General features: G+C 41.1%; 1 protein-coding gene across 1 annotated transcript in view; it reads left to right on the top strand.

The window, feature by feature from the left end:
- LOC114658250 (opioid-binding protein/cell adhesion molecule-like) overlaps positions 1–22,096 on the top strand; it is an 820,579-nt gene extending 798,483 nt beyond the window's left edge. The window contains exons 5-7 of the mRNA XM_028810399.2: positions 3,450–3,570; positions 14,330–14,481; positions 18,372–22,096. Of these exons, the coding sequence (XP_028666232.1) occupies positions 3,450–3,570; positions 14,330–14,481; positions 18,372–18,475 (377 nt within the window). The 3' untranslated portion in view covers positions 18,476–22,096. The remainder of the gene's footprint in view (positions 1–3,449; positions 3,571–14,329; positions 14,482–18,371) is intronic.
- Positions 22,097–25,665: the final 3,569 nt, after the last annotated feature.

Raw genomic sequence — 25,665 nt, 5'->3', positions numbered from 1 at the left:
ACCTTCAAAAAACACCTGTTTTGAACATTCCACAGGTGAACAGGTTAATTGGAAACAGGTGTTTGTCATGATTGGGTATAAAAGGAGCAACCCCAAAAGGCTCAGTCGTTCTCAAGCAAGGATGGGGCAAGGTTCACCACTTTGTGAACAACTGCGTGGGCAAATAGTCCAGCAGTTTAAGAACAATGTTTCTCAACCTACAATTGCAAAGAATCTAGGGATTTCATCATCTACTGTCCATAATATCATCAAAAGATTCAGAGAATCTGGAGAAATCTCTGCACGTAAGCGGCAAGGCCGTAATACCAACACTGGATTCCCGTGACCTTTGATCCCTCAGGCGACACTGCATTAAAAACCGACATCATTCTGTAAAGGATATTACCACGTGGGCTCAGGAATACTTCAGAAAACCATTGTCAGTTAACACAGTTCGTCGCTACATCTACAAGTGCAAGTTAAAACGCTACCATGCAAAGCGAAAGCCATATTATCAACAATACCCAGAAACGCCTCCGGCTTCTCTGGGCCCGAGCTCATCTGAGATGGACTGACGCAAATTGGAAAAGTCTGCTGTGGTCTGACGAGTCCACATTTCAAATTGTTTTTGGAAATCATGGACATCGTGTCCTCCGGGCCATAGAGGAAAAGGACCATGCGGATTGTTATCGGCGCAAAGTTCAAAAGCCAGCATCTGTGATGGTATGGGGGTGTGTTAGTACCCATGGCATGGGTAACTTGCACATCTGTGAAGGCACCATTAATGCTGAAAGGTACATACAGGTTTTGGAGAAACATATGCTGCCATCCAAGTGACGTCTTTTTCAGGGATGTCCATGCTTATTTCAGCAGGACAATGCGAAGCCACATTCTGCATGTGTTACAACAGCGTGGCTTCGTAGTAAAAGAGTGCGGGTACTAGACTGGCCTGCCTGCAGTCCAGACCTGTCTCCCACTGAAAATGTGTGGCGCATTACGAAGCGCAAAATACGACAATGGAGACCCCGGACTGTTGAGCAACTGAAGTTGTACATCAAGCAAGAATGGGAAAGAATTCCACCTACACAGCTTCAACAATTAGTGTCCTCAGTTCCCAAACACTTACTGAGTGTTGTTAAAAGGAAAGGTGATATAACACAGTGGTAAACATGCCCCGTCCCAGCTTTTTTGGAACGTGTTGCAGGCATCAAATTCAAAATTAGTGAAGATTTGAAAAACAACAATAAAGTTTATCAGTTTGAACATTCAATATCTTGTCTTTGTAGTGTATTCAGTTGAATATAGGTTGAAAAGGATTTGCAAATCATTGTATTCTGTTTTTATTTACGTTTTACACAACATCCCAACTTCATGTGTTGCAGGTTCAACCCTGAACAAGTGAATCTGACCGAGTCATTTAGTCTGACTTGCCTCCAACTCTTTTCACCTGCAGAGTGCCTTGTCATGCTGGTCACCGCAGAAAACCTCAATGATAAATGGCATATTTTTCCCTATCTGTGAATGGTTCTGTGCAATTCAAAGATGGAGGCGTTGTTTACTGTGTGGCCTTCAGTGAGTCACTTCTCCTGCCAGATCTTTACTTGTATAAATGAAAAATCAATTGTACGCATAGCTTAAGTGTACAACGTTTTGGCTGCTGTTCTCTTTCATCTTTATAAGGGGTGCCATGCTTGTACAATGATTTCTATTGCTGCATCAAGAATCCAATGTCCTAGATTAAGTTCTAGTCGTTTTCTTTGTGAGCACTGCATGCTCTGCTCATATCTGTGGGGGATTTTCTTCTAAAAGACATGCAGGTTGGGTTAACTCATGATTCCAGTTTGGTCCTGTGTGCATAAATTGCCCCAAAATGAACTGGAATCATGGGCAGGGTAACTTTCTTAATGTTCCCAATGCTGGTGGCATAGGTTTTGGGCTCCAGTGACTGTGATTTAAACTAAGCAGGTTTGTAAATGTTTTGCGATGATATGTTAACTCCTTTCTGAAATGTGGTATATTAAATAAAGCTAAAACAATCACATATAGTGATTAAATGGAGGCCCTGTTGTATCAAACACAGTATTTAACTCAGGAACCCTGTGTGTAAATGGTGTCTCAGGCCATCTTGGTATAAGAGATTCTCTGAAAGCCAAGATAGTGAGGGATGGCTGTGATGCCATTTTTCAGAATGTCGCCAATTCCCTCTTCAGGGCAGACCAGCTTTTCAATTCAAGTGATGTTCTCAGTTCATATCTTTCTTTTCAAGCCCAGCGCCATGGGCCGATCATCTGAAAGAGATGTATGTTTGCTTTTATTCTTTGCTGTCAGAGCCATTTACAGTTGCATAAGCGATGGTTAGATTAAATGGATTAGAAATGCTTGTAGTCTGCAGACTTTAAGGGGACACAGGGGGAATGAGACAAGACAAAAAAAGCTTGAGTGTTCATCATTAAACAGCAGCCCACCACTGGACTGCTGACAGCTTCTTGTGCTTTCAAAGTCATTCCACTCTACAGAGCATAAAGACCTAGCTGAAATTTTTAAAAATATCTTGTCCATTTAGCCAAAAAAAGAAAAAGCTTGGTTAGGATGGTCCACTACATATCACATCAAACAAGCAATCAGGATGTTTAATGTAGGGAAAAATCACTGGTGGGCAGCATGGTGGCGCAGTGGTTAATGCTGCTGCCTCACAGATTGAGCTTTGTCTGCAGAGTTTGCAAACTTGCCCACATTCTGAGAACAAGCAGGTAAGGTTAAATTCTGATTATGCATTGGTTTGAGTTTGTCTCAGTTTGTGGACCACGTATTGGATTAATGCCTGGACTAGGACTAACAGGATATTCTTCTCCCACTGCTCACAAGCCCAAATCTGATTAAACCATTTAGAGGGTGTTATATTAACATTATGAGACGCTTATGTGCTTTGCTGTACTGTTTCTGCAACCAGCTTGGGTAAATAATGCACTTTATATGTGATTATAAGGATACTGCCCCCAACAGTCAAGTGAAATGTTTACAGGTTGAAGTTTTAAAGATTACTTGGAGGTTAATTTTTGAGTTCAAAAATTAGTAGCATGGAGTCTATCCCAACAACCGCAGGACACCTGGGCAGTGATTCTCTAGAGTGACTTGTCATCCCAAGCAACTGGACTGTTAGAAGCATAAAAATGAAACATGCATTTATCAGCCTGTATCCTTTACTTGCTGCTGTCCTGGTCCTGGCTGAAGCCATCAGATAAAATTCATAGTAATTGAGATTTCAGTAAGCAATCAATATGAGATGTCCTTATTTCTTCACTTTATAGCAGGAGTCAAGAGCTATTCAGATCCTATGAAGGATTCTGTGAATGTTAAGAAGAGCAGATAATTGGGCTGGTTGAATATATAACAGGGGAATGAAAATCTTAAACAAATAAAGGGTGAACTGCAAACAAAGTACTATACATTAACTCATTGATCTCTTTCAGATCCGCCAGTCATCTCCAATACAAGTAACACAGGCGTGCCTGTTGGTCAGAAGGGAATCCTACAGTGTGAAGCTTCAGCGGTGCCATTAGCAGAGTTTGAATGGTACAAAGAAGATCGAAGGCAAGTACACAGCAACACAACAGAGCAGAGCAATATCTGTATGAGGCCTGCAGTGAAACCTCTGATGTTTATGCAGAACAGCCAGACTGTAACTCGGGGGTAGCTGCCTATATAAGTATTTCAGTATGGTCAATGATTTCACAGAAACTTTAGTGTAGGCAAGCAGGTGAATTCAACTTCTCACAGGCACCCCGGAAGGAGACCACAACTGGGACCGTGGTGTTTATTCTCATTACACTGTGGTTCGGGCTGCACCTTACCCTGGACCTGGACATTACTTACCGAGAAAGTCAATTTTAGACACTGTAAAATGTTAGCAATGTGACTCCATGCTGACAATCCATTTTCATTTAACTTGGAAAGAAGAACATTTAAAACATGTTTGTTATTAGTTGGGTCAAACAGTTTTATTTACTGTAGGAATGCTGTCAGTTCTCTAATGACCACTCCAATTAGTGAGTTATTACCAAATGCTTCTAGAGTTTAAAAATGAGCGACCTGCAGTATACAACACAATTGGAGGAGTCTGATCTCAATTAGGAGAAAAGTAAATTTAGAATAATAAATGTGCTGTAGATGGCTTATTTGCTCACTGCCATTAGACTGTGAAGTGCCACCTCTCATTGTGCCTAGCGTTACCCTTGCCAGTTTTAGCTGTCATACTGGTAATCAGACAGTATTTCTTTATATCTATCACCATCATATAGTGCCTTTCACATCTATCTATCTATCTATCTATCTATCTATCTATCTATCTATCTATCTATCTATCTATCTATCTATCTATCTATCTATCTATCTGTCTGTCTGTCTGTCTGTCTGTCTGTCTGTCTGTCTGTCTGTCTGTCTGTCTGTCTGTCTGTGTTTACAAGTGTCTTATTTCATCCATTTGGAGAAAATGCCTGATACCCCCAAATCACCAGAAAATTTTTTTTAGTGGAGGGCTGTACATGTTGCGGTTCCCACTAATTTTCTTTCTGTTGGTTCCAGTTAGTGATGAGTGAAACAGTTTGTGTGAAATAATATTCACAGCAAAAAATCACAAAATAGTGTTTTGCTTCCAGCAAAATATAGTGCTTAAAAAATAAAAGAAACACTTTTTAATCAAAGTATAGCATCAAGTCAGTGAAACTTGTGGGCTATTGATCTGGTGAGTTGAGTAACAGAGGGGTTGCTAATCAGTTTCAGCTGCTTTGGTGTTAATGAAATTAGCAAGAGGTGCACTAGAGGGGCAACAATGAGACGACCCCCAAAACAGGAATGGTTTAGCAGGTGGAGGGAGGCCACTGACATTTTTCCCTCCTCATCTGTTTTTTCACTAGTTTTGCATTTGGCTACGGTCAGTGTCACTACTGGTAGCATGAGGCGATACTTGGACCCTACAGAGGTGGCACAGGTAGTCCAGCTTCTCCAGGATGGCAGGCACATCAATACGTGCCATTGCCAGCAGGTTTGCTGTGTCTCCCAGCACAGTCTCAAGGGCATGGAGAAGATTCCAGGAGACATGCAGTTACTCTAGTAGAGCTAGACAGGGCCATAGAAGGTCCTTAACCCATCAGCTGGACCGTTACCTGCTCCTTGGACAAGGAGGAGCAGGATGAGCCCTGCCAGAGCCCTACAAAATGACCTCCAGCAGGCCACTGGTGTAAATGTCTCTGATCAAACAATCAGAAACAGACTTCATGAGGGTGGCCTGAGGGCCCAACGTCCTCTAGTGGGCCCTGTGCTCACAGCCCGGCACCGGGGAGCTCGATTGGCATTTGCCATAGAATACCAGAATTGGCCGGTCCACCACTGGGGCCATGAGCTTTTCACAGATGAGAGCAGGTTCACTCTGAGCATATGTAACAGATATGAAAGGGTCTAGAGAAGCCATGGAGAACGTTATGCTGCCTGTAACATTGTTCAGCATTATCAGTTTGGTGGTGGGTCACTGATGGTCTGGGGAGGCATATCCATGGAGGGACGCACAGACCTCTACAGGCTAGATAATGCCACCTTGACTGCCATTAGGCATCGAGATGAAATCCTTGGACCCATTGTCAGACCGTGTGCTGGTGCAGTGGGTCCTGAGTTCTTCCTGTCGTATGACAATGCCCGGACTCATGTGGTGATAGTATGCAGGCAGTTCCTGGAGGATGAAGGAATTGATACCATTGACTGGACCCCACACTCTCTCGCCTGACCTCAATCCAATACATTATGTTTCAGTCCATCCGACGCCGCCAGGTTGCACCTCAGACTGTCCAAGGGCTCGGTGATGCCCTGGTCCATATCTGGGAGGAGATCCCCCAGGACACCATCTGTCATCTCATTAGGAACATGCCCCACCCCCACCCCCACTCCCCCAAGCACATAGGGACAAACAAATTACTGAGTACGATTTGGAATTTCTGTAATGAAATTTTAGCAAAATGGACTCGCCTGCCACGTCATTTTTTCAATTTGATTTTCAAGGTGTCTTGAATTCAGCTCTCTGTAGGTTGATCATTTTAATTTCCATCAAACGATGTGGCATCCTTTTGCTCCTAATACATTACCCGGTCCATATCAGTATAAATATACAGCATTTTTTTTTCCCATATGACATCTGATGTGTTTTTAAAATGTTCCTATAATTTTTTTGAGCAGTTTATTACCTTTTACTCAAGACAAAATATATGTAGCCCTGTCGGGAAATGTTTTCATGCATTACTTCTATATGTGTCTGCCTGTCATTTAGTATATAGAGAAGATCTCTAGAGAAAACAAAAATCAACACAAGTGATCATATTCTCAGCTATGATAATGGAGGTTGCTGGGTAATAGCACTGGTAAGGTTGGCAGCAGCAACTTTCCCTGTTCTGAATTAAAAAGAAAGTAATGAGCATGATGGTGTGCTTTAGTTAAACAGAGTAGTGTGCACAATTGTACGTTTTAGTGTGTCTTTATTTGGACAATATGTAGCATGTCCCATTTTTAAACAACGCCGCCGCAGTTATATGAAATGAGTAGAACTGATTTTGCCAGTGTGGCACAGATTACATGCATTACACCGCTGCAGTAAAGAATAGCAGTAAACACGAAGTGCAAATGAGGCCTTAGGGAGCAATATTCTAAATTTTCCATCAAAAAAACATTTAATATCCCAGAAAACTCTTCAATCAGTTTTACATTTTGCAATTGCAAAATCACTTGCAAAACAATTTTCTTTGTAAGTTTTGTAAATCTGTATGTGAATCGAAACTTAACCTGTTTTGCTCATCACTAGTTCCAGCACTGTTGATAACTGTGTTTTTGAAATCAACAAAAAGCAGTTCTTCACTGTTTTCTACATTGCACTAGATTGATGCCACTGTTCTGTTTTCTCTGCATGATGTTTTGGAAAAGTTGACATTTGTATTCTTGAAACTTGAAACTTGTATTTTCAGAAATCAGTTTTATGTTTGGGATAGAAATCTCCAGGAAAAAAAAAAGAAATGTTACCTTTTTCTACAATTTTGAAAACAAGGCGTAATATGATAGGGAACACAGTAACCACAGCAGACTGAAAGTGGAATTTTCTTATTATAAAAAAGTCATGTGTAAAGAAATGAAGAAATATGAGGAATAATTATATTTGTTTGAAGATGAACAGCTGTATATCATATTAGCGGAGTGGTGGCTCTGAGGCTAGGGATCTGCACTGGCAATCGGAAGGTTGCCGTTTCGAATCCCATAAATGCCAAAAGAGACTCTTCTCCGTTGGGCCCTTGAGCAGGGCCTTTAACCTGCAATTGCTGAGAGCTTTGAGTAGTGAGAAAATCACTATATAAATGCAAAGAATTATTATTATATTGTAAAACTGTTGAGGAAAAACCTGCAAATACTTCCATGTTTACAGCTTGTCTGTTATATAATAGTAGATAAAGTCAGTCAGTCAGTCATTATCCAACACGCTATATCCTAACACAAGATCACAGGGGTCTCCTGGAACCAATTCCAGCCAGCACAGGGTGCAAGGCAGGAACAAATCCCGGGCAGGGTGCCAGTCCACCACAGGACACAGTCACACACACACCAAGTACACACTAGGGACAATTTAGGATCGCCAATGCACCTAACCTGCATGTCTTTGGACTGTGGGAGGAAACCGGAGTACCTGGAGGAAACCCACGCAGACACGGGGAGAACATGCAAACTCCATGCAGGGAGGACCTGGGAAGTGAACCCAGGTCTCCTGACTGTGAGGCAACAGTGCTACCACTGTGCCACCATGCAGAGGCGTAGCTAGGGTTTTCAGCACCCGGGGACAACTAAAGATTTTGCGCCCCCTCCTGTTTGCCAAAATGCAATGGGGAAGGGAAAGAAAATTTGAAAATGGCACCCACTGGATGCTGCGCCCGGGTACAGATGTCCCCCCTTGCCCACCCATAGCTACGCCACTGCCACCGTGCTGCCCTAGTAGATAAAGATTTCTGTAAAATAAAAACTCTATCTATCTATCTATCTATCTATCTATCTATCTATCTATCTATCTATCTATCTATCTATCTATCTATCTATCTATCTATCTATCTATCTATCTATCTATCTATCTATCTATCTATCTATCTATCTATCTATCTATCTATCTATCTATCCTTCAACTGCATCACTGGCTCCGTTGTGGAGATTATGAAGAGTGTCAAGTTCCTTGGTGTGCTACATAACATGGACTAAAAAGGGCCAGCAGAGATGACACTCATTGAGGTGACTAAAGTAATCAAGTGTCAATTCACTCAAAAGAGACTCCGAATTTTCTGTAATAACTCGCTAGGATGAAGCAATCTGAATGAAACATCGTACAATGTGCTCCTCAGTATATGGAACTTCAAACAAGCCGAGATGCTGCTGCATCAGATCGATGAGGTAGGTACCTGACAGCCGTTTAACCTCCATTTGCAACTTCTGGGTGCGTACTGCCCATACCCCTTCACTCAGTCACTTGACTTCTCATCACAATGGTGGTGTACAGTATTGAGCAACATGTCTTCATGGTGCATACCTATTGGGTCACCACTTCGTTTGCGATGTCAGATTCAAATGGATGATCATGAGTTAACGGAAAGTTACTTCTACTTCCAGCAAGATGGAGCAAATTCTCACACATCAGCAAGTAGAATGTCAGAAATTGAGTCCTTCTTCGGCAACAGGATAATTCAAAGGGACTTTGGTCACCATGGTTGCTGGATCTGACACCACCAGACTTCTTCCTTTGGGGTCTGCTCAATGGAAAAGTCTATCGGAAGAAGCCTCGCATTGTGGAAGATTTGAAGGAAAAACATCCCATGTGAAATTGCTGCTATTCTCCCTGAGATGTTTGCTGATACATTCAGGAACATAGAGCACCACATCAAAATGTGTCTGGCAGAAAACGAAAACCATTTCCAGCATCACATGTAATGCAATCGATTACACATACATCAATGTATATAGCATATTTTATGGTTCAGATTGCTTCATCCTAACGGGAGTTACAACAGAATATACTGTGCCCCTTTCAAGTGAATCTCCCTGTATCTATTCACACTGCTCTGGCACTGTGAGGTTCAGCTACTCTACTTTTCGTTCTACTCTTCCTCTGCCTCCAAACACCACTGGGCTTTCAAGCCCCGCTGTGTATTAATTTCCGTTCCTGAGTGTTAATCCAGAATCACTGCAATTCCCCAGACGCATGTACTAAATGTTAGTCAGATAATCTTTAAGTGTATTGTTATGTGCACATTGAAATCTGATAATCTCAGATATTGCATACAATGCAGTTACTGCAATAAATTAAATGCTTAAAACAGGCTTTAAATGCACATTATAGGTATAACTTCAAAACAGTTTGGCTTTCTCCATATTGCAGTGGACATTCTCTATGCACATAAGACAGTGGAAAATCCCCTCACAGACTTTGTGTCAACCACAGGACAAAAGTGACATCCTGTTTCCCTAAATAAAGTGGCAAAATAATCTACTTATTTATTACGGTGCTGGGGAGTGGCGGCGTGTTGCATGTTGGTCAGATATGTAAGTGAGAATTTCAGAGTACCCAGTGCACAGAGCTCCGTCTTTTACATGGCATGGCATGACTAACATATGCCCCATTGGCAGCCCCTAACGTAGTCTTATTAAGATTAAACAAAGCTTAGGTCTTGTCACATTGCAGAAACTGCAGTATAATTAGCCCTTATTCTAAAGTGTTCTCACTGGTGATTTTCATGTCTTATTAAGCCCTAACATTGTGTATATTACAGTCTTAATGCATATGAGTAATAATAGATGCACTCTCATTAGCCCCTAGTGTCCATTGATCTTTTGTAAGTCTTAAGGCCACATAAAGCCTTTGTTAAGGTCTTGTCACATAGCAGTAAATGACAAATAGGTTCACAATAGCTAGCCTCATCTTTAATGTGTTATCGCTGCTTTATAAATCTTTTTAAAAAGAGTTTATTAAGCTCTTGCTAAGTATGATGACCCTTCTGAAGTTTTGTCACTGATGCTTTACAGGTCTTAAGGCCAAACTACATGTTTGTACAGGTCTTGTAGGATAAAAGACAGGGAGGTTATTCTAACGAGCCACAAAAAGGTATACTCTGTGTTGGTGGGCCTCAATGTTAGTGAACAGCAGTCTTCACTCTCTGAGGGTGCACTGTTCAATTGTTAGTCCCAAGTGGATTCAATGCTTGAGGCCTTGAATAAAATGTATAATGGAAGGAGTAATGGTGGCCTCTTGAATGACCAGTGGCCGCAGATCGTCCTTAAATGAAACTCTGAAGGTCTCACCTCCTACTTGGTAGAAGAAACAACTTCATCCATCCATCATCTAACCCACTGAATCCAAACACAGGGTCACGGGGGTCTGCTAGAGCCAATCCCAGCCAACACAAGGCACAAGGCAGGGACCAATCCCAGGCAGGGTGCCAACCCACCACAGGACACACATAAACACACCCGCTAGGGCCAATTTAGAATCACCAATCCACCTAACCTGCATGTCTTTGGATTGTGGGAGGAAACCCATACAGACACGGGGAGAACATGCAATCTCCACACAGGGAGGACCCGAGAAGCGAACCCAGGTCCCCAGGTCCTGGGCAACCGTGCCGCCCTAAGAAACAACTTGCCTCCTTAAAAAAAATGTAGATTCTGATACATAGACACCAGAAGCCATTACTGCAGACAGCCATATGAGCTTGGGAACCTATAACTTTTAGGGGTCAACTTATTTCCAAAATGGCATTTAAAGAGACAGCCTGCAGTGAAACCCATACAGCATTTAAAATGGTAATTCTCTGCCACAGCCAATTGAGCTTAGTGTTATGAGGATGAGGAGAGGGAGAATGTGGTTTAATATCCAAGGTTAAGGTAGATAGTCTATATCATCCATCCATCCATTATCCAACCCGCTATATGCGAACTACAGGGGCACGGGGGTCTGCTGGAGCCAATCCCAGCCAACATAGGGTGCAAGGCAGGGAACAAATCCTGGGCAGGGCACCAGCCCACCACAGGACACACACACACACCAAGCACACATCAGGGACACGTCTTTGGACTGTGGGAGGAAACCGGAGCACCCGGAGGATACCCACGCGGACACGGGGAGAACATGCAAACTCCACGCATTGAGGACCCGGGAAGCGAACCCGAGTCTCCTTACTGTGAGGCAGCAGTGCTACCACTGACAAAAAAAATTCCATACATAAATTGAGAGACAACTGAAAACTATGCAGTTACAGAGTAACTGTATGGTGCAATTGGCTACATGCGCACTCTCTTCTGGATTCTGCGCCAGTCAGCTGCTGCACTTCAGGCACTGATATCAAAACAGAGTAGCTATGGCGTTTCCCACCCGATCACTTCAAGACCTGCCCAGACTTATAGTAAACAACATAAGTCGCGTCTATCTTTCATAACATGGACTAAAATGTTGATTATATTAATCTGATGTTTCCAAAGTGTTAATGTGAGCAAGGCACCCCACCCAAGTTTGCTTTTTGCCTTGCATCCAGTACATTGGATAAGTTAATAGAAAATGGATGGATGTTTAAATGGACTACAATAGTTGTGCCTAAAAGATCACATGGGCAGAACTGTGGAAATCAGAACCAGCTAGACTGAAGTTTCTGATTTAGTCGGAGTATCATGTCCTTCCAAGCCTGTGCAACCTGCATTGCTGAGGTCTAGCTGATACTCCAGCATGCCATTTGTGTCGAGCAGGAGGTTCTTTGGAGCACATCTTGAGCTGCTGTCTGATAGTCTAGGGAGAGGGGAGGTATAGGTGGTGTCATAACCAAGTGCTGAAGGCAGTAGCTGATACCATCTGCACTGGAATTCAACTGATCAAATACCAGCTCCCAATAAGGAAGCGAACCCAGGTCTCCTAACTGCAAGGCAGCAGCGCTACCCACTGCGCCACCATGCCACCCTCTTTATCATCCACCTTAATAAAATGCTAAGTATCTGTGTGTCTGTCTGTGTGCTTGTCCATTTGCTATGATTTGTCATTCCTAAGAACGGCACATCTCAAGCATTTTTAGTAATAAAATGCATTGCTTTTGTTATTCCAACAGATGGTGCATCACAAATATTTTTGATAATAAAATGCATCACATTTATCATTCCAACAGATTGGACATAACAAACATTAAAACTGCTTTTGTGAATCCCATTACAAATGGCATTTAACAGAGACATGTGCATTGCATGGTGCACTGCAAATGTCAATGCTTAGGTGTATGTTGATTACTTACATTTTAACCTCTCTTAGACAGGTAGCACAGTTAGTAGGCATATAAATACATAAATAGGACCAAATACACTCAGTATACATTTCCTTTCTTTGCAGTATACAGTATGTTCACACAGTAAATGAACCTTTAATTTTAAACATTGTTTATAAAAAGTTAAATGTATTATGTTGAGGTACATATTGCAATTGTCGATAAAATATGAAAAAGTGAACTGTATATAAAAATCCACATCTAATCAAATGTGTCTGTACTCTGCATGTGACACAAGAAGAAACTGTGAATGTACTGTGAAAAATTCTGATGGTTAGCCTGCAGTTATGGCCGTCAGTCAGTAAGTGAGGGTCACTCCTATTTCATGGGTCAGGATTGCAGGAATTCGGTAGCTGTGCTTATAAGTTGGGCACATTTATTATTTATATGTGCTTAGAGCCTGCTCTGCTAAAGAGGGAAACATGACTGGTGAAGGAAAAGACAAAGGCAGACATTACATGCCATGAACTCTACTTAAACACAAAAGAATTAATCATAGGCATTCATTTTTAATTTTCACACTACCTGATCAGCAAATATTCTCAATTGAAAATGTGTTCTTGATGTTCATGAAAAGGAGACAAAACATCCTTCACTTACGTGCATCACTTAAGCCTTTCTTCATTATTTACTGGCAGATTATCACATGAACAATACAACTAGAATTTTTTTAAATAAATGTTGTGTTACTTCTATAATTAACATGAATGCACCATTATTTAATGTGATCAGTCAGTCTGTACTTGTGTGCAGTGCCCTTCACACTTCATTCCAATACTTCAGACAAACTCAGTAGTAAAGGTGACATGACTCAAGGTTCGAGTGTAATGAGTTGTGATTTGTGTGTGTTTGAAAGTGGTGGTGGTTGTTATTTGTTATAATCCATCCATCCATCCATCCACTTCCCAACCTGCTGAATCCGAACACAGGGTCACGGGGGTCTGCTGGAGCCAATCCCAGCCAACACAGGGCACAAGGCAGGAAACAATCCTGGGCAGGGTGCCAACCCACCGCAGGACACACACAAACACATCCACACACCAAGCACACACTAGGGCCAATTTAGAATCACCAATCCACCTAACCTGCATGTCTTTGGACTGTGGGAGGAAACCGGAGCGCCTGGAGGAAACCCACGCAGACACGGGGAGAACATGCAAACTCCACGCAGGGTGGACCCGGGAAGCGAACCCAGGTCCCCAGATCACCCAACTGCGAGGCAGCAGCGCTACCCACTGCGCCACCGTGCCGCCCCATTTGTTATAATACTTCTGTATTTCAAAGATAATTATGTTTTGGGCAAATAAAGTATTACAGATATCTATCTATCTATCTATCTATCTATCTATCTATCTATCTATCTATCTATCTATCTATCTATCTATCTATCTATCTATCTATCTATCTATCTGATAAGCAGTTTTTTGTTTAATTAACCATTCTGTTTTAATTCCATATACATACTAATTTCTATTAAATTAGAGAATCGAAGACAGTAGTGGGCAACAGACGCTTACTGATGCTGCATCTATGAATTATTACTCTGCTGATGAGTCATAGAGCTTCAGCTTCAGCTGGCTGGTGTTGTGTAGCACTGTGCTACCAAAATGAAGAGTTAATACTATTGGCTTCTTCCCTTGTCAATGACCTGTGTTCTAGGCTAATGGGAATTAAATAGGAGTGATTTAACAACTGGTTTGGTGAATGGTGAAGTTAAACACTCACTCAAAGAAGACCCTCCTGGTACATAATTACTCTATGCTACCAGATAAATAGATAACATATTTTGGTCTAGAAAATTCTAGCTTTTCTGCTTTGTGCATTTGAGGTGAAATCAATTAGTAGCCAGATGAGATACTGGCACAGCAGAAGTATTCAGTTACCACAGAAGTGGCGAACTAAACAATCTTGTATCATCTTCCAAACGTCATATGTTCTGATTAAACCAGAAGCAAGTTCATCAAATGTGGCCTCTTCTCTGTTTACAGGCTCTTCAACGGACTCAACGGAGTCAGGATTGAGAGCAAAGGCAAGCAATCCAAGCTCACCTTTTTCAACGTCTCTGAGGAGGATTACGGCAATTACACCTGCGTAGCAATGAACAAGCTGGGCAACACAAATGCTAGCATCATCCTGTACAGTGAGTATGACGCACATCCTGCTAAGTGTCTAAGACGAATTTTAGGGCCAGTGATGTCAAAGGCGTTGACTATGTCAGTCGCTTAGTGGTCCATTAGACTGAAAACTCCAGCATTCTCATCTGAAACTAAACTAGGAAGATAGGAACAGTGTACTTTGCACTATATTTCTAGACAATCTGTCAATATAGCGCATGATATGAGCAATAAACAGTTAGTGATAGATAGATAGATAGATAGATAGATAGATAGATAGATAGATAGATAGATAGATAGATAGATAGATAGATAGATAGATAGATAGATAGATAGATAGATAGATAGATAGATAGATAGATAGATAGATAGATAGATAGATAGATAGATAGATAGATAGGAAAAATCATAATGCATAAGACACAAATATGTGTGTGTGTGTTTTCTGAACACCACAAACCAGACTAAAGCATAATTTTATTTTGATAGGGTGAATTGTACTACCACACATTCAAATCCAGCTGTCTGTAGATAGATAGATAGATAGATAGATAGATAGATAGATAGATAGATAGATAGATAGATAGATAGATAGATAGATAGATAGATAGATAGATAGATAGATAGATAGATAGATAGATAGATAGATAGATAGATTATTATAATATAATAAACTTTAAAAGTGATACAGACATTGGCCTTGTTGGTTTGTACAAATTAAGCAGCACAACACACCAAACATGTAATGTCTATCTTAGGGTAATTGTGTTATTATTTTTATGTATAAACCACACTGAGCTGTATTCAGTTTATGGATAAATGAGGAAATCCCACCATATAAAATTTAAAAATAAACATTATGCTTTGTTACTGTTGTTGTTTGTTGCTGTCATAGCTTTGCTAGTGTAATGTGTGTGAACCATTTGTTTGAAATGGAATGTGTTATATAATTAAATGTATTATTTTAATATATAGGAGTAAATGACACTGTATAACATAAGTTTGGGAAAAATATGAATTGGTAACACTAGTTTAGGTATTGCAAAAATCCATCTATTACTCATTTACTGTTATGTAAGAAGACCTTAACAAACACTTGTATTCATTTTCAATCTGCTTTATCCCATTCCGATTTCTGTCCCTGCAGTATCAGCACAAGTCTGGAGCCAACCTTGAACAGGACATCAGTCCATTACAGTGCACGTTCTCATCAATATTCAAACTCAAAAATTTACAGTTACCCTTACATACATTTTGAATATGTGCGAAACATACAGGAATATGACTGGAAAAGCCCACACAGTCATGACATCAAAAAGCTATCAAAAATTATTATTTTTTAAAATTATTTCTACATATTATACTCAAGTTCAGGACAAGTTAGATAGTTTTTGATTACTGTGTTCCAAAACAAAATTCAAGCTTTGCTTAATTATTTGAGGAGTTGTATAATTAAAACACCTAAATAATAAAATAAAGCTGTTGAATGTAGACCGCTAAGTAGAAGTATTTATAAGAAACAATGTACATGTGTCAAAATCTTAAACCTATACAATCACTCGTTATTTGTAGAATTTGCTGAAATAAACAATCCAGGGGATATACGTACACATAATGAAGCCTTCTTTTCTAAGCCATTGTCTCGGTGGTCCCTGAACAGTTATACAGAACAGCAGAGAGTGAGACTGTCCAATTACCAATTATGAGCAAAAACGGTGAAAAAGGTGTAGCCTTGTCAGGCAGTGTAGTGTAGTGCAAAAAATCTGAATTGATGGCATTTGTAGCTCAGACGTCATCATTTGAGCCGAAAAAATGAATTCAAGCTATTATTATTTGCATATTAATAAAAATACCTCTGTAGCCAAAAAATGTGTACATCTGAAAGCTTAAAAAACGATAAGGACTATATTAGTGATGTAACAACTAATCATTGTCATCGGTAATAATCAGAGATGAAAACAGTTGACAACATACAGTATTTTGTTATTGATTAGTTGATTTATTATTTCAGGGCTTGAATTTCGTCATGGGATTGTGAGAATTGTTATTTAAAAATTCTGCTGTGCTTTTAAGGCAAAAAAGTCTTTCATTATTGCCAATCTAATCCCACTTTTTTGCCACTCTTATGAAATTAGCGGAGAAATAAAAGGACATAATCTGTGTGTGCTTCAAGAACGATGCTACGGATTAACTATTAGTTTTGATTGTTTCACCTTAAATTATTATGTATTTAAGTAAATTGATATGATGGTGAGATTATTAGCGCTTTAATAAAGCACCACAAATAAAGAAACAAAGGCTTGGCCTCAATTATATGATTGTCGTGAACGTGGCTACAGTTGACAATCCAACCCTCCAACCACTTTCTAAACTGGTTATCGAGTTTAGGGTTGCTGGGAGTTGAGATTGGATCTAAACCTAGATGAGGTGCCAGCCTCACACACACATCTATACATCTGTCTAAAAGGCGGCAAAATGAGCTCCTCCATATGTTTGTTTGCTCTAAACTAAAATTTATTTAGTGTATGAAAACATCCACATTGACCAAAAAATCCTGTAGCTCAAAAGATGATCAGTTGGTGGGGCCACTAAACACCTCAACACGAAATTAATGTCATTTTTTGAGTTTTTGGTGTCAGAATAATGGTTATTAATATAACAATTACATGCATGCTACCATGAAGAACAGTTGTATAATGTGTCATACTCAATAACTCACTTCAACTAGTCCGTGATTTATTCCAATCATGTCAAGAAGCTTTAGACATAGTGGTGTGATTTGTGTGCATAAGTATTAACAACCAATGAGTGCTCATCTGGAAGTATAACGCATATTATGCAGCAACGAGGAGTAAGGAAAGTTGGGGCTTTAGCGCTCACAAACAGAAGAAAGGCTCAGCTGCATGATGTCATATGTATTCCATACAACGACAGAATGGAAAAAAATGAATAACCTATTGACCCTTTGTAAAGTACCTGCTTCATTAGGCAGCACTCTATTGGATGTCAGATAAAGGGGTTTTCACAACTGTCTGGGAAGGTCAGTTTAGTCACTAAATGTGATATGCCCAGCAAGTATCAGTTGTGTAAATTGACATGATCCGGTATCCATGAATTCTGCTACTCTGCTTAATTAAAATTGGCCCTTCAAGACTTCATGGAAAAAATCCAGATGGTCACAAAAGACAATAAACTTCTTCTTCTTTTGGCTGCTCCCGTTAGGGATTGCCATCTTCTTCCATATCTTCTTGTCCTCTGCATCTTGCTCTGTTACACCCATCACCTGCATGTCCTCTCTCACCACATCCATAAACCTTCTCTTAGGCCTTCCTCTTTTCCTCTTGCCTGGCAGCTCTATCTTTAACATTCTTCTCCCAATATACCCAGCATCCCTCCTCTGCACATGTCCAAACCAACACGATCTTGCCTCTCTGACTTTGTCTTCCAACCGTCCAACTTAAGCTGACCCTCTAATGTCCTCATTTCTAATCCTGTCCATCCTCGTCACACCCAGTACAAATCTTAGCATCTTTAACTCTGCACAAAAGATACAAAAGACGATAAACAATACGTTCAAAACTCTAGGGGAGTCCATTGGGGAATCTTTATGAAGTTAAAAGTGTGAATAGTCTTTTAGAGATGCAGGAGCTACGAATGATCAGGGCAGATCCAATACGGCCAACTTTTTGTGGCATAGTCGGCAGGATACTCTGCATATTGAGTATGTTTTAAGTGCCAGTCTGTAACTTAGCAACAAGCTGGTAGAACCAGAGTTCTAAAATGACAAACTGCTGACAAAAAGCGAACTACAAAAATTGCTGAGATTTGCAATACAAGAAGACGTATGAGGAGGAGGTAGTGGGTAGTAGGCCCAGGTCAAAGGTTAATTTCCTTCTGTTTTGTTTTGCTTTCTTAGGTCCTGGAGCAGTTCGTGACACCAGCAACACTGTGGCCTCTCCTTTACGTGGCTCATTCTGCCTACTGTTGACTATCATTTTGCAAAAGCTTCTCATGTTTTGATGCAGCACTGCTCTCCTCCCAGCATCCTCAACATCCCAGTGCCGCAGACTTCTAGCTCTCTACACAAAGGCGGAATAGCAGCATTAAAGACGGTTGCATTTTAATAAAAAGACAAGCAGGGAAATTGAGAAGAAGGGCAACTTGGGGTCTCAAAGTAGTTAGCCTTCAGCTTAATTTTGTAAAAAAGTGGCAAAATGGGGAAAGGGGAGGGGGAGGGCAATGGGAAGGGGGGCACTGAGGAATGAAATCAAAAAGAAAATCACACTTCTAGTGTTACAGTAAGTGGATTTGTTCATATTTATGATTTCATCACTGATTTGTCTTTTTTATTATTTTGGTTTTCTTGTGTCAAAAAAGTGATAGTAGCAAAAAAAAAAAATAATAATAATTAAAAAAAAATTTAAAGAGCACTACTGCTGTAGCTTAATAAAAATGTTTTGCCTGTGTGAAAAGTGGTATCAGTAGGCGATGGAATATCCATGACAAAAAAAATATATCAGAATTCACCTCTGCTCTCTCGCTTTTTCTCTTTCTCACTCATTTTATCGGTTTCAACAACAATCTATCAGCCATTGTAATAAGCAACTAATTCTGTAAAAAGATGTATTTGTGGTCTCTAAAAACCAAAAATAACATTGGATTTGTTAATGAAAATAAATAAATAAAGGTACTGTTATCCCAAGTGTTGTGTAAGAAATAGTTAGGAGAAACCTGTCATTTTCATCCTCTTCTCTTTGTCCCAGATTCTACCCTTTGGTGTATCACAGTTGTTCCTACGTTCTTCTGAAGAGGGGCTTGCCAGGCTGTAGGATGTGCTCAGGGTCACACGGCAAATCAGCAGTTTCACCATCTAGCACTTTTGACACCCCAGCCCACACTGTCTTAACAAAGCTCCACTTCTCTTTGCTAATCATCTACTCCCAGCGTTTAGTATTCTGGCCATTTTGGAGTCGGCATTAGGTCTGTCTTAGTGACCCCCACATTCAAGATGGAGATGTCCTAAAGAGCTTTTGTGCTTTGGAAGTGCCAATATTGGACCTTTAACATTGCACTTACAACTCGTGTGAAAACGTAACGTCACATTTGGCTGAAAGCGTCAGTCCTGAAGGAGGTCGTTCATCCTGACTGTCAACACTGCCCTGTACAATTATTAGTGTGTGTGTGTGGAGAATGGAGAACGGCTGATGACTTCTCTCGCCCAAGTCCTCTCCAGAGGAAAATGTGGGACCCCAACTAGGCCTTGTGTTGAAATGTCAGTCCTTGAGGGGCTAATCCATCATTACCGTCCACACTGCCGTGTCCCTCCCTTTGTCCTATGTATATGTGTGCTGTATCTGCCTTTTTAAAGTTTAAATTGTGTTCGTCCCTATGCTGATCCCTCTGTCTAATCCACAGAGAGCTAGAGTAGTGGACTTCAGGCATTTTAGTTAAAACCAGTGGCCCTGTTCTTGTCCAGCTGATACTCCATTCCAAACGGCGGGGCTCAGGTCCGTGGTCACTTAGTTGTGCCCATTCTGCTGGCGTCTTTCACAATTACTGTAGGCTGGCCTAAGGGTTGGTGCCTAATGGTGGTGTGAGGGGGTGTTGCTGTTGTATCCAATAGGGGCACCTGCTCCCCGGGAAGGTCTTCATTTAGAATTGCAGCTAGCTGGTGACAGAGACGCCAAGTTCCTTTACATTCATTGACTATTTATAACTAAACCAGCTGGACTACAACAGCCAACTTCTCAGCTTGGCAGTCACTGACCAATCAATAATGCTCATAATGTGTGTCCATTAGAGAGGATCATTGTTCGCTGGCAGTCATCATGTCTTCTGTGTGAGATGAATCAATTGTCCCCATGTCAGTGTGAGCATGAATGGGCTGAGCATCCTGTCCACAGTTTGTTTCCTGCTTGCACTGGACACTGCTGGGAGAGGACTGTGAAACGAATTGAGGAGGTTTGACAAAAGTATGTTATGTGTCTGTCTTGTCAGTGCTTATGTTAACAGGATGGACAGCTTCCTCACTTATGAAATGGCTGCTCATCAATGACCTCTAAGACAACAGCATGTTTAAATGCTGAGTGCTTACCAGGGCCTCCAAAACAGATCTGCTTTCAAAAGTGCATACTAGTCAGTTAGCATTTTTACTAGAGATGGTTAGCAAAGAAGTGGACCCCCCATGTTGGACAGATTGGCAGCTCAGTGACAATTCCAGTTAACTGAATGGGATGTTCAAATTCACCTCACGAGGGAAACGCTAACAATGGACCTGGAGATGTCAAAGCTGGCGTGATCCTAGAGAGATACTCAGCTGTTCTTCCCAGGTTACTGACTATGTCTGAGTGAAGCTATAGTTGCTCACGCCAATTCACCTTGTGTTTCTTCTACTTGTTGTCATGTATTAGTGGTCCCCTAACCATACGCTCTGCCCTCCAAGCATTCAAAGCATCTCTCCGAGTCAAAGTTGCCATTATTCCACGTCCAGACAGAAATGTCAAAGGTGACATTGGGATAAGACTTTGCTTCTCAGTTCAGACTCGCCAGTACTGGACATGGTCTCCTTCTCTCTACTCCTTTTCTGTCTCAAGAGGCTCCTAAAGTCACTTATCCCAAATGAACACCTTTTGTGTCTCTAAGACTCTTCCCCATCCCAAATCCCACACTTCCTGAAATCACCTCCTCCAGTGGCTCACCACATGACCCCAATTCGTCCCACCCAGTGTGCCCCCAGGTCAAGTACTCTAGTTCAGACAATGGTATCTAATGTGTCTCTAAGTGTGTGCTCTGAATCCCACTTTATCCTCGTAGTACAAACCTGGTGTGTTCATGACTCCCAGTGGTCCCCAAGTCAACTCCGACTCTTAAAGGATTTAAGCCCCCCCCACAAATGTGTCCCCAGGTCAGCTCATATAGTTCAGCAAATGGCTCCCAATGTGTGTCTCCATAGTAGCCTCTCCTAGTTAAGTCAGTGACTCCCATTTTGTCCCAAGGTTACCCTGTGTAATTGAAACAGTGGCTCCCAAATTGTCCCAAATCACATTTAAGTGTTTAGCCATTTAAGAAACAGAGGAAGAATGTTTTATTTATATCACACCTTACCCAAAGTGTCTACATATCATATTCACTTAAAGATAATAAAAAAAGAGTAAATGAAAAATTCAAGATAACAATGTTTATAAAATATAAACACAATCCAGAATGTATAAAATACAAAACAAAATCTAAAGGTACCATGCTTAATTCATGGGCTGACTCCCAAAGTGTCCCCAGGTCACCTACTCCAGTTCAGACAATGGCTCCAAGCCCAGAATTACTCTCACCGTGTCCCCAGGTCCTCTTGCCTATTTTAGACCCTGATTCTCAGTGTGTCCCCCATGCTCCCTTATTATCTATTTTAGAACTTGATTCCCAAAATGCCTCGGGACCCTTCACCCAGTTTAGACCCTGACTCTCAATGTGTCCCCATGTTTCCTTCACTAGTTCAAAGCCTGATTCCTAATGTGTCCCCAGATCCCTTCTCCTCCTTTAGTCCCCAATTCTCAGTGTGTCCTCAGGTACCCTTATCTACTTTAGAACTTAATACCCAACATGCCCCCAAGACCCTTCACCCAGTATACATCTTGATTTTCAGCAAGTTCCCAGGTCCCCTTGTCTATTTTACACTCTAACTCTCAATGTGTCCCCAGGTTTTCTTCTCTAGTTCAAAGCCTGATTCCTAATGTGTCCCCAGGCCCCTTCTCCCCCCCTTCAGACCCCAGTTCTCCGACTGTCCCCAGGTCCCCTCACCCAGTTCAAGACCCTGACTCCCCAGTATTCTCTGGTTCTGACAGTGGCTCACAACATGTCCCTGAGTCACTTGTCCCAGGTCCTACACTAAGTCATCACTCCCAATCCAGACGATGGCTCCCAATATTCAATTTATGTGTACTGCGTTTTTATATAGCGCCCCTCACTGAGTGCAGGCAGGCATGGGACGCTGTGACTAATGAGTACACACAAAGACACCGCCAGGAAAACAAACAGAAACCTAGGCCAGCCATGAATTCATTGTTGAATTCTGGGACACACTGATCATGCCCTGAAGCCACCTCTGCCAGTCCAGACACTGATAAAGGTCTTTAAAGAAAGGCACCATACACCACATGAAGTTAGAGCTTGTCGACTGGGCACACGCTCTTGACCTCCATGGACTTTTTGCTCCTAGACGGCTCCTTTGGGGTTTGTTTTTTTAAATTAATTTATTATTATTATTTTTTATTTTCTGATTTAGCCTGAAGGAAGCAGCAGAAACCAATAAACTAAACCAGTAAAGAGTACACAGTGAATGTTGTATTGCGCTGGCCACCTCACCACACTTTTTTGATGAAATGTCATTAAAAACAAAGCTCAGTTCAGCTGGTGTGATTTCATTTAGCCGGGCCCAATATGCCATCTTGTCAGCCGTGGTCTCACTTCCAGTACATCACAGTGTTTGCCATCAGGAACTGATGGGTGAAATCTCAGAGCCGGGCACAGAGGGACCAGTCAGCACTTTAACTCAAACGGCTGTTATGATGAAAAAAGACAAAAATAACAAAAAAAATACCTGAAAACGTACATCTGTGCGATGTCCTTGGTGTTGTTTGGTTTAAATATTTATTAACAATAGATCTGTACAGAAGTTGTACTACATATTATGGATATAACCATCAGTGTTTATAAGGAAGCACTTTTACTTTGTTCTTTTTTTTTCCCAGGATGGACTTTTCAGCATTATATATATATAAAAAAAAATTAATCAATAATTGAAAAAAAGTGCTTTCTTCTGAACAGAATTTTCTGTTCTGGTAAGGCTGTGTTGCACATTTTATGGTAATAGAAAGGGGAAAATACATATAAATAAATAAATAAGTACATAATGTATGTATCAGGATCCTCCTTGGCCCCGCGCCACAACGATGAACATTCGCTCTTACTTTTGTGCATGTTATGGCATAGTTGTATCTTTTTCTATTTGAGAATGAGTAAGAGATGGTTGTATCTGTGCAGTGTAATAAAGTTTAATGAAATTTTTACTCGCGGCTGTCTCCACTTCTTACTGAGTCCAAAGAGTCCGCGGCGGCAATTGCAACGGGACACTGCAGATCCAGCAGAACCATTGACTTCCACTGTCAGGCAGTGGCGTAGCTCAAGTTTGTGCCACTCGGGGCGGGGTGGTACTTCAGTTTGCTGCCCTCCAACATATCTGAATATGTTAACCTAAATTAAAATGATGTATAGAGAAAAATTAAGATAAATTTTCAATAGATTTTTTCATATGTAGGGAAACAGCAATTATTTTTCACATATAATTATTTATAAGCTTCAGCTACACAAGAATGTAGTATAGACGCCCTGATAAGCCATGTTCTAATTATTAGTTTAATATAATTATGCTGCGAAAACCAGAACCAGGGTAGTGTACAAGTGATAGGTGGGGATGTTTTCTGCGCAAAGCAAGAACGCATTCGGATTGATAACGAAACGAAATTATAAATTGTAAGTTAGTTGTTTGTCTTCCTAGAAATTATTATCGGTGTAATGTTTATTTTTATTTTTGTTATTGCCTCATAAATTTCAACAACTGCGTCTGATGCTGTCACAGAAGGACAGTCTGACAATTATTTTTGAAGCATTTGTGGATAAAAATCTGAGAATTTTACTTTTTTTATTCATGAGTGATATTTTTCCGAACCCTGCTGCTCACACACGAATTATACTGAGCCTTTTAGCCAATAATGCCGCCCCCAAAAATGTGCCGCCCCAGGGCCGGACCACCTTTAGCTACGCCACTGCTGTTAGGCCGAATGGACGCCGACTTCTTTACCTGAAAATCCGCGGTCGATTCTGACATATTCTTTAATGAGTTCTGTAACGCTTTTGAAGACTGTTACGATTTTGCAAAGCGTGTGTCTTGGTATTAACATAAAACCATGAAAACTGAAATTGAAAATGACATTTTCAAAGGGTCAAGTGGAGTAGCCGCCATGATGAAGCAGCACAGGCAGCTCTTGAAATGCAGGCAGCGCATCGTCAGTAGTGAGAAAAACGCTATACAAAGGTAAAGAATTCGTATTACTATGAAAGAGCAGATGCCATACCGCTTTATTAGAACTTCAAAATCTGTACAGGAGATTTCACACCATACATTAGGGCCGCGTACATGAAAACGTCCTTTTCGAGCATTCAATTGCCAACGACCTTTGTGTCACAAAGGGGAGATGACAACAGCGGGGACACAGAGACGCTTTACTTTCTGTTTAAACCTGTTATCTTTTCTTGTGCTTTATTAACTGAAACTTTGGCATACCAGTGCTAAATGTGGCCATAAAAGCCAGCTGTTCTTCTTGAAAAAAATAAAAATAGGTGTAATGGAAAATAAAATAAAATAGATGTGGATTTGCGCTTTTACCGATTTAGTTCAAATCAGAATGCCAACCATTGGGGAAAAAAAAAATAATAACAATAATTCCAAGTATTGGGTATTTATTGGGCCAGAAATCAGTCATAAAGAAAATGTCTGGTATGTGTTCCACTTTGGAAAAGTCAGACGAGACAAGCTGGACAAAGTGTGTCTTCAGGCGATGTCACATTCCACGACTTCTAGTCATTGTCAGACTGGCCTGTCAATTTATTCCACCGAGAATCACTGGGCGGGTCACATTTAGGGGCTGTGTGATGGGTTTTCAGCACAGATGTGACCCCCATGTGTCCCCAGGTCCCCCTTCCCAGTTTGAACTTTTGACTCCCAGGTCCCCCAGGTTCCCTTTCTCAGTTTGAACCCCTGACACCAATGTATCTTGTGAAAGATAGGGGGTGCTGTCGTCCTCTTGAACCCTCAGACCACACGTCAGACACCAGATAAAAGTCCAAGAATTAAATTTATTATAATAATAGTGCACCCTGCCCAGGATTGGTTCCCTGCCTTGTGCCCTGTGTTGGCTGGGATTGGCTCCAGCAGACCCCCGTGACCCTGTGTTCGGATTCAGCGGGTTGGAAAATGGATGGATGGATAATAATAGTGCACAAAGCACCCCCACTCCACAATACTCAATAAATCAATACTACAATCAATAAACAATCCTCCACTCCCAGCAGCTCAGTCACCCTTCCTCCCAACTCGGCTCGACTTGCTGGGGTTTCCCACAGCCCTTTTATAGTACTTGACCTGGAAGTGTTTCTGTCCC

Source organism: Erpetoichthys calabaricus, chromosome 9, assembly GCF_900747795.2.
Source record: "Erpetoichthys calabaricus chromosome 9, fErpCal1.3, whole genome shotgun sequence".
In the NCBI taxonomy this organism is placed as follows: Eukaryota; Metazoa; Chordata; class Cladistia; order Polypteriformes; family Polypteridae; genus Erpetoichthys; species Erpetoichthys calabaricus.
The sequence above is the reverse complement of the archived record's forward strand: the minus strand, read 5'-3'. Positions and strand labels throughout refer to the sequence as shown.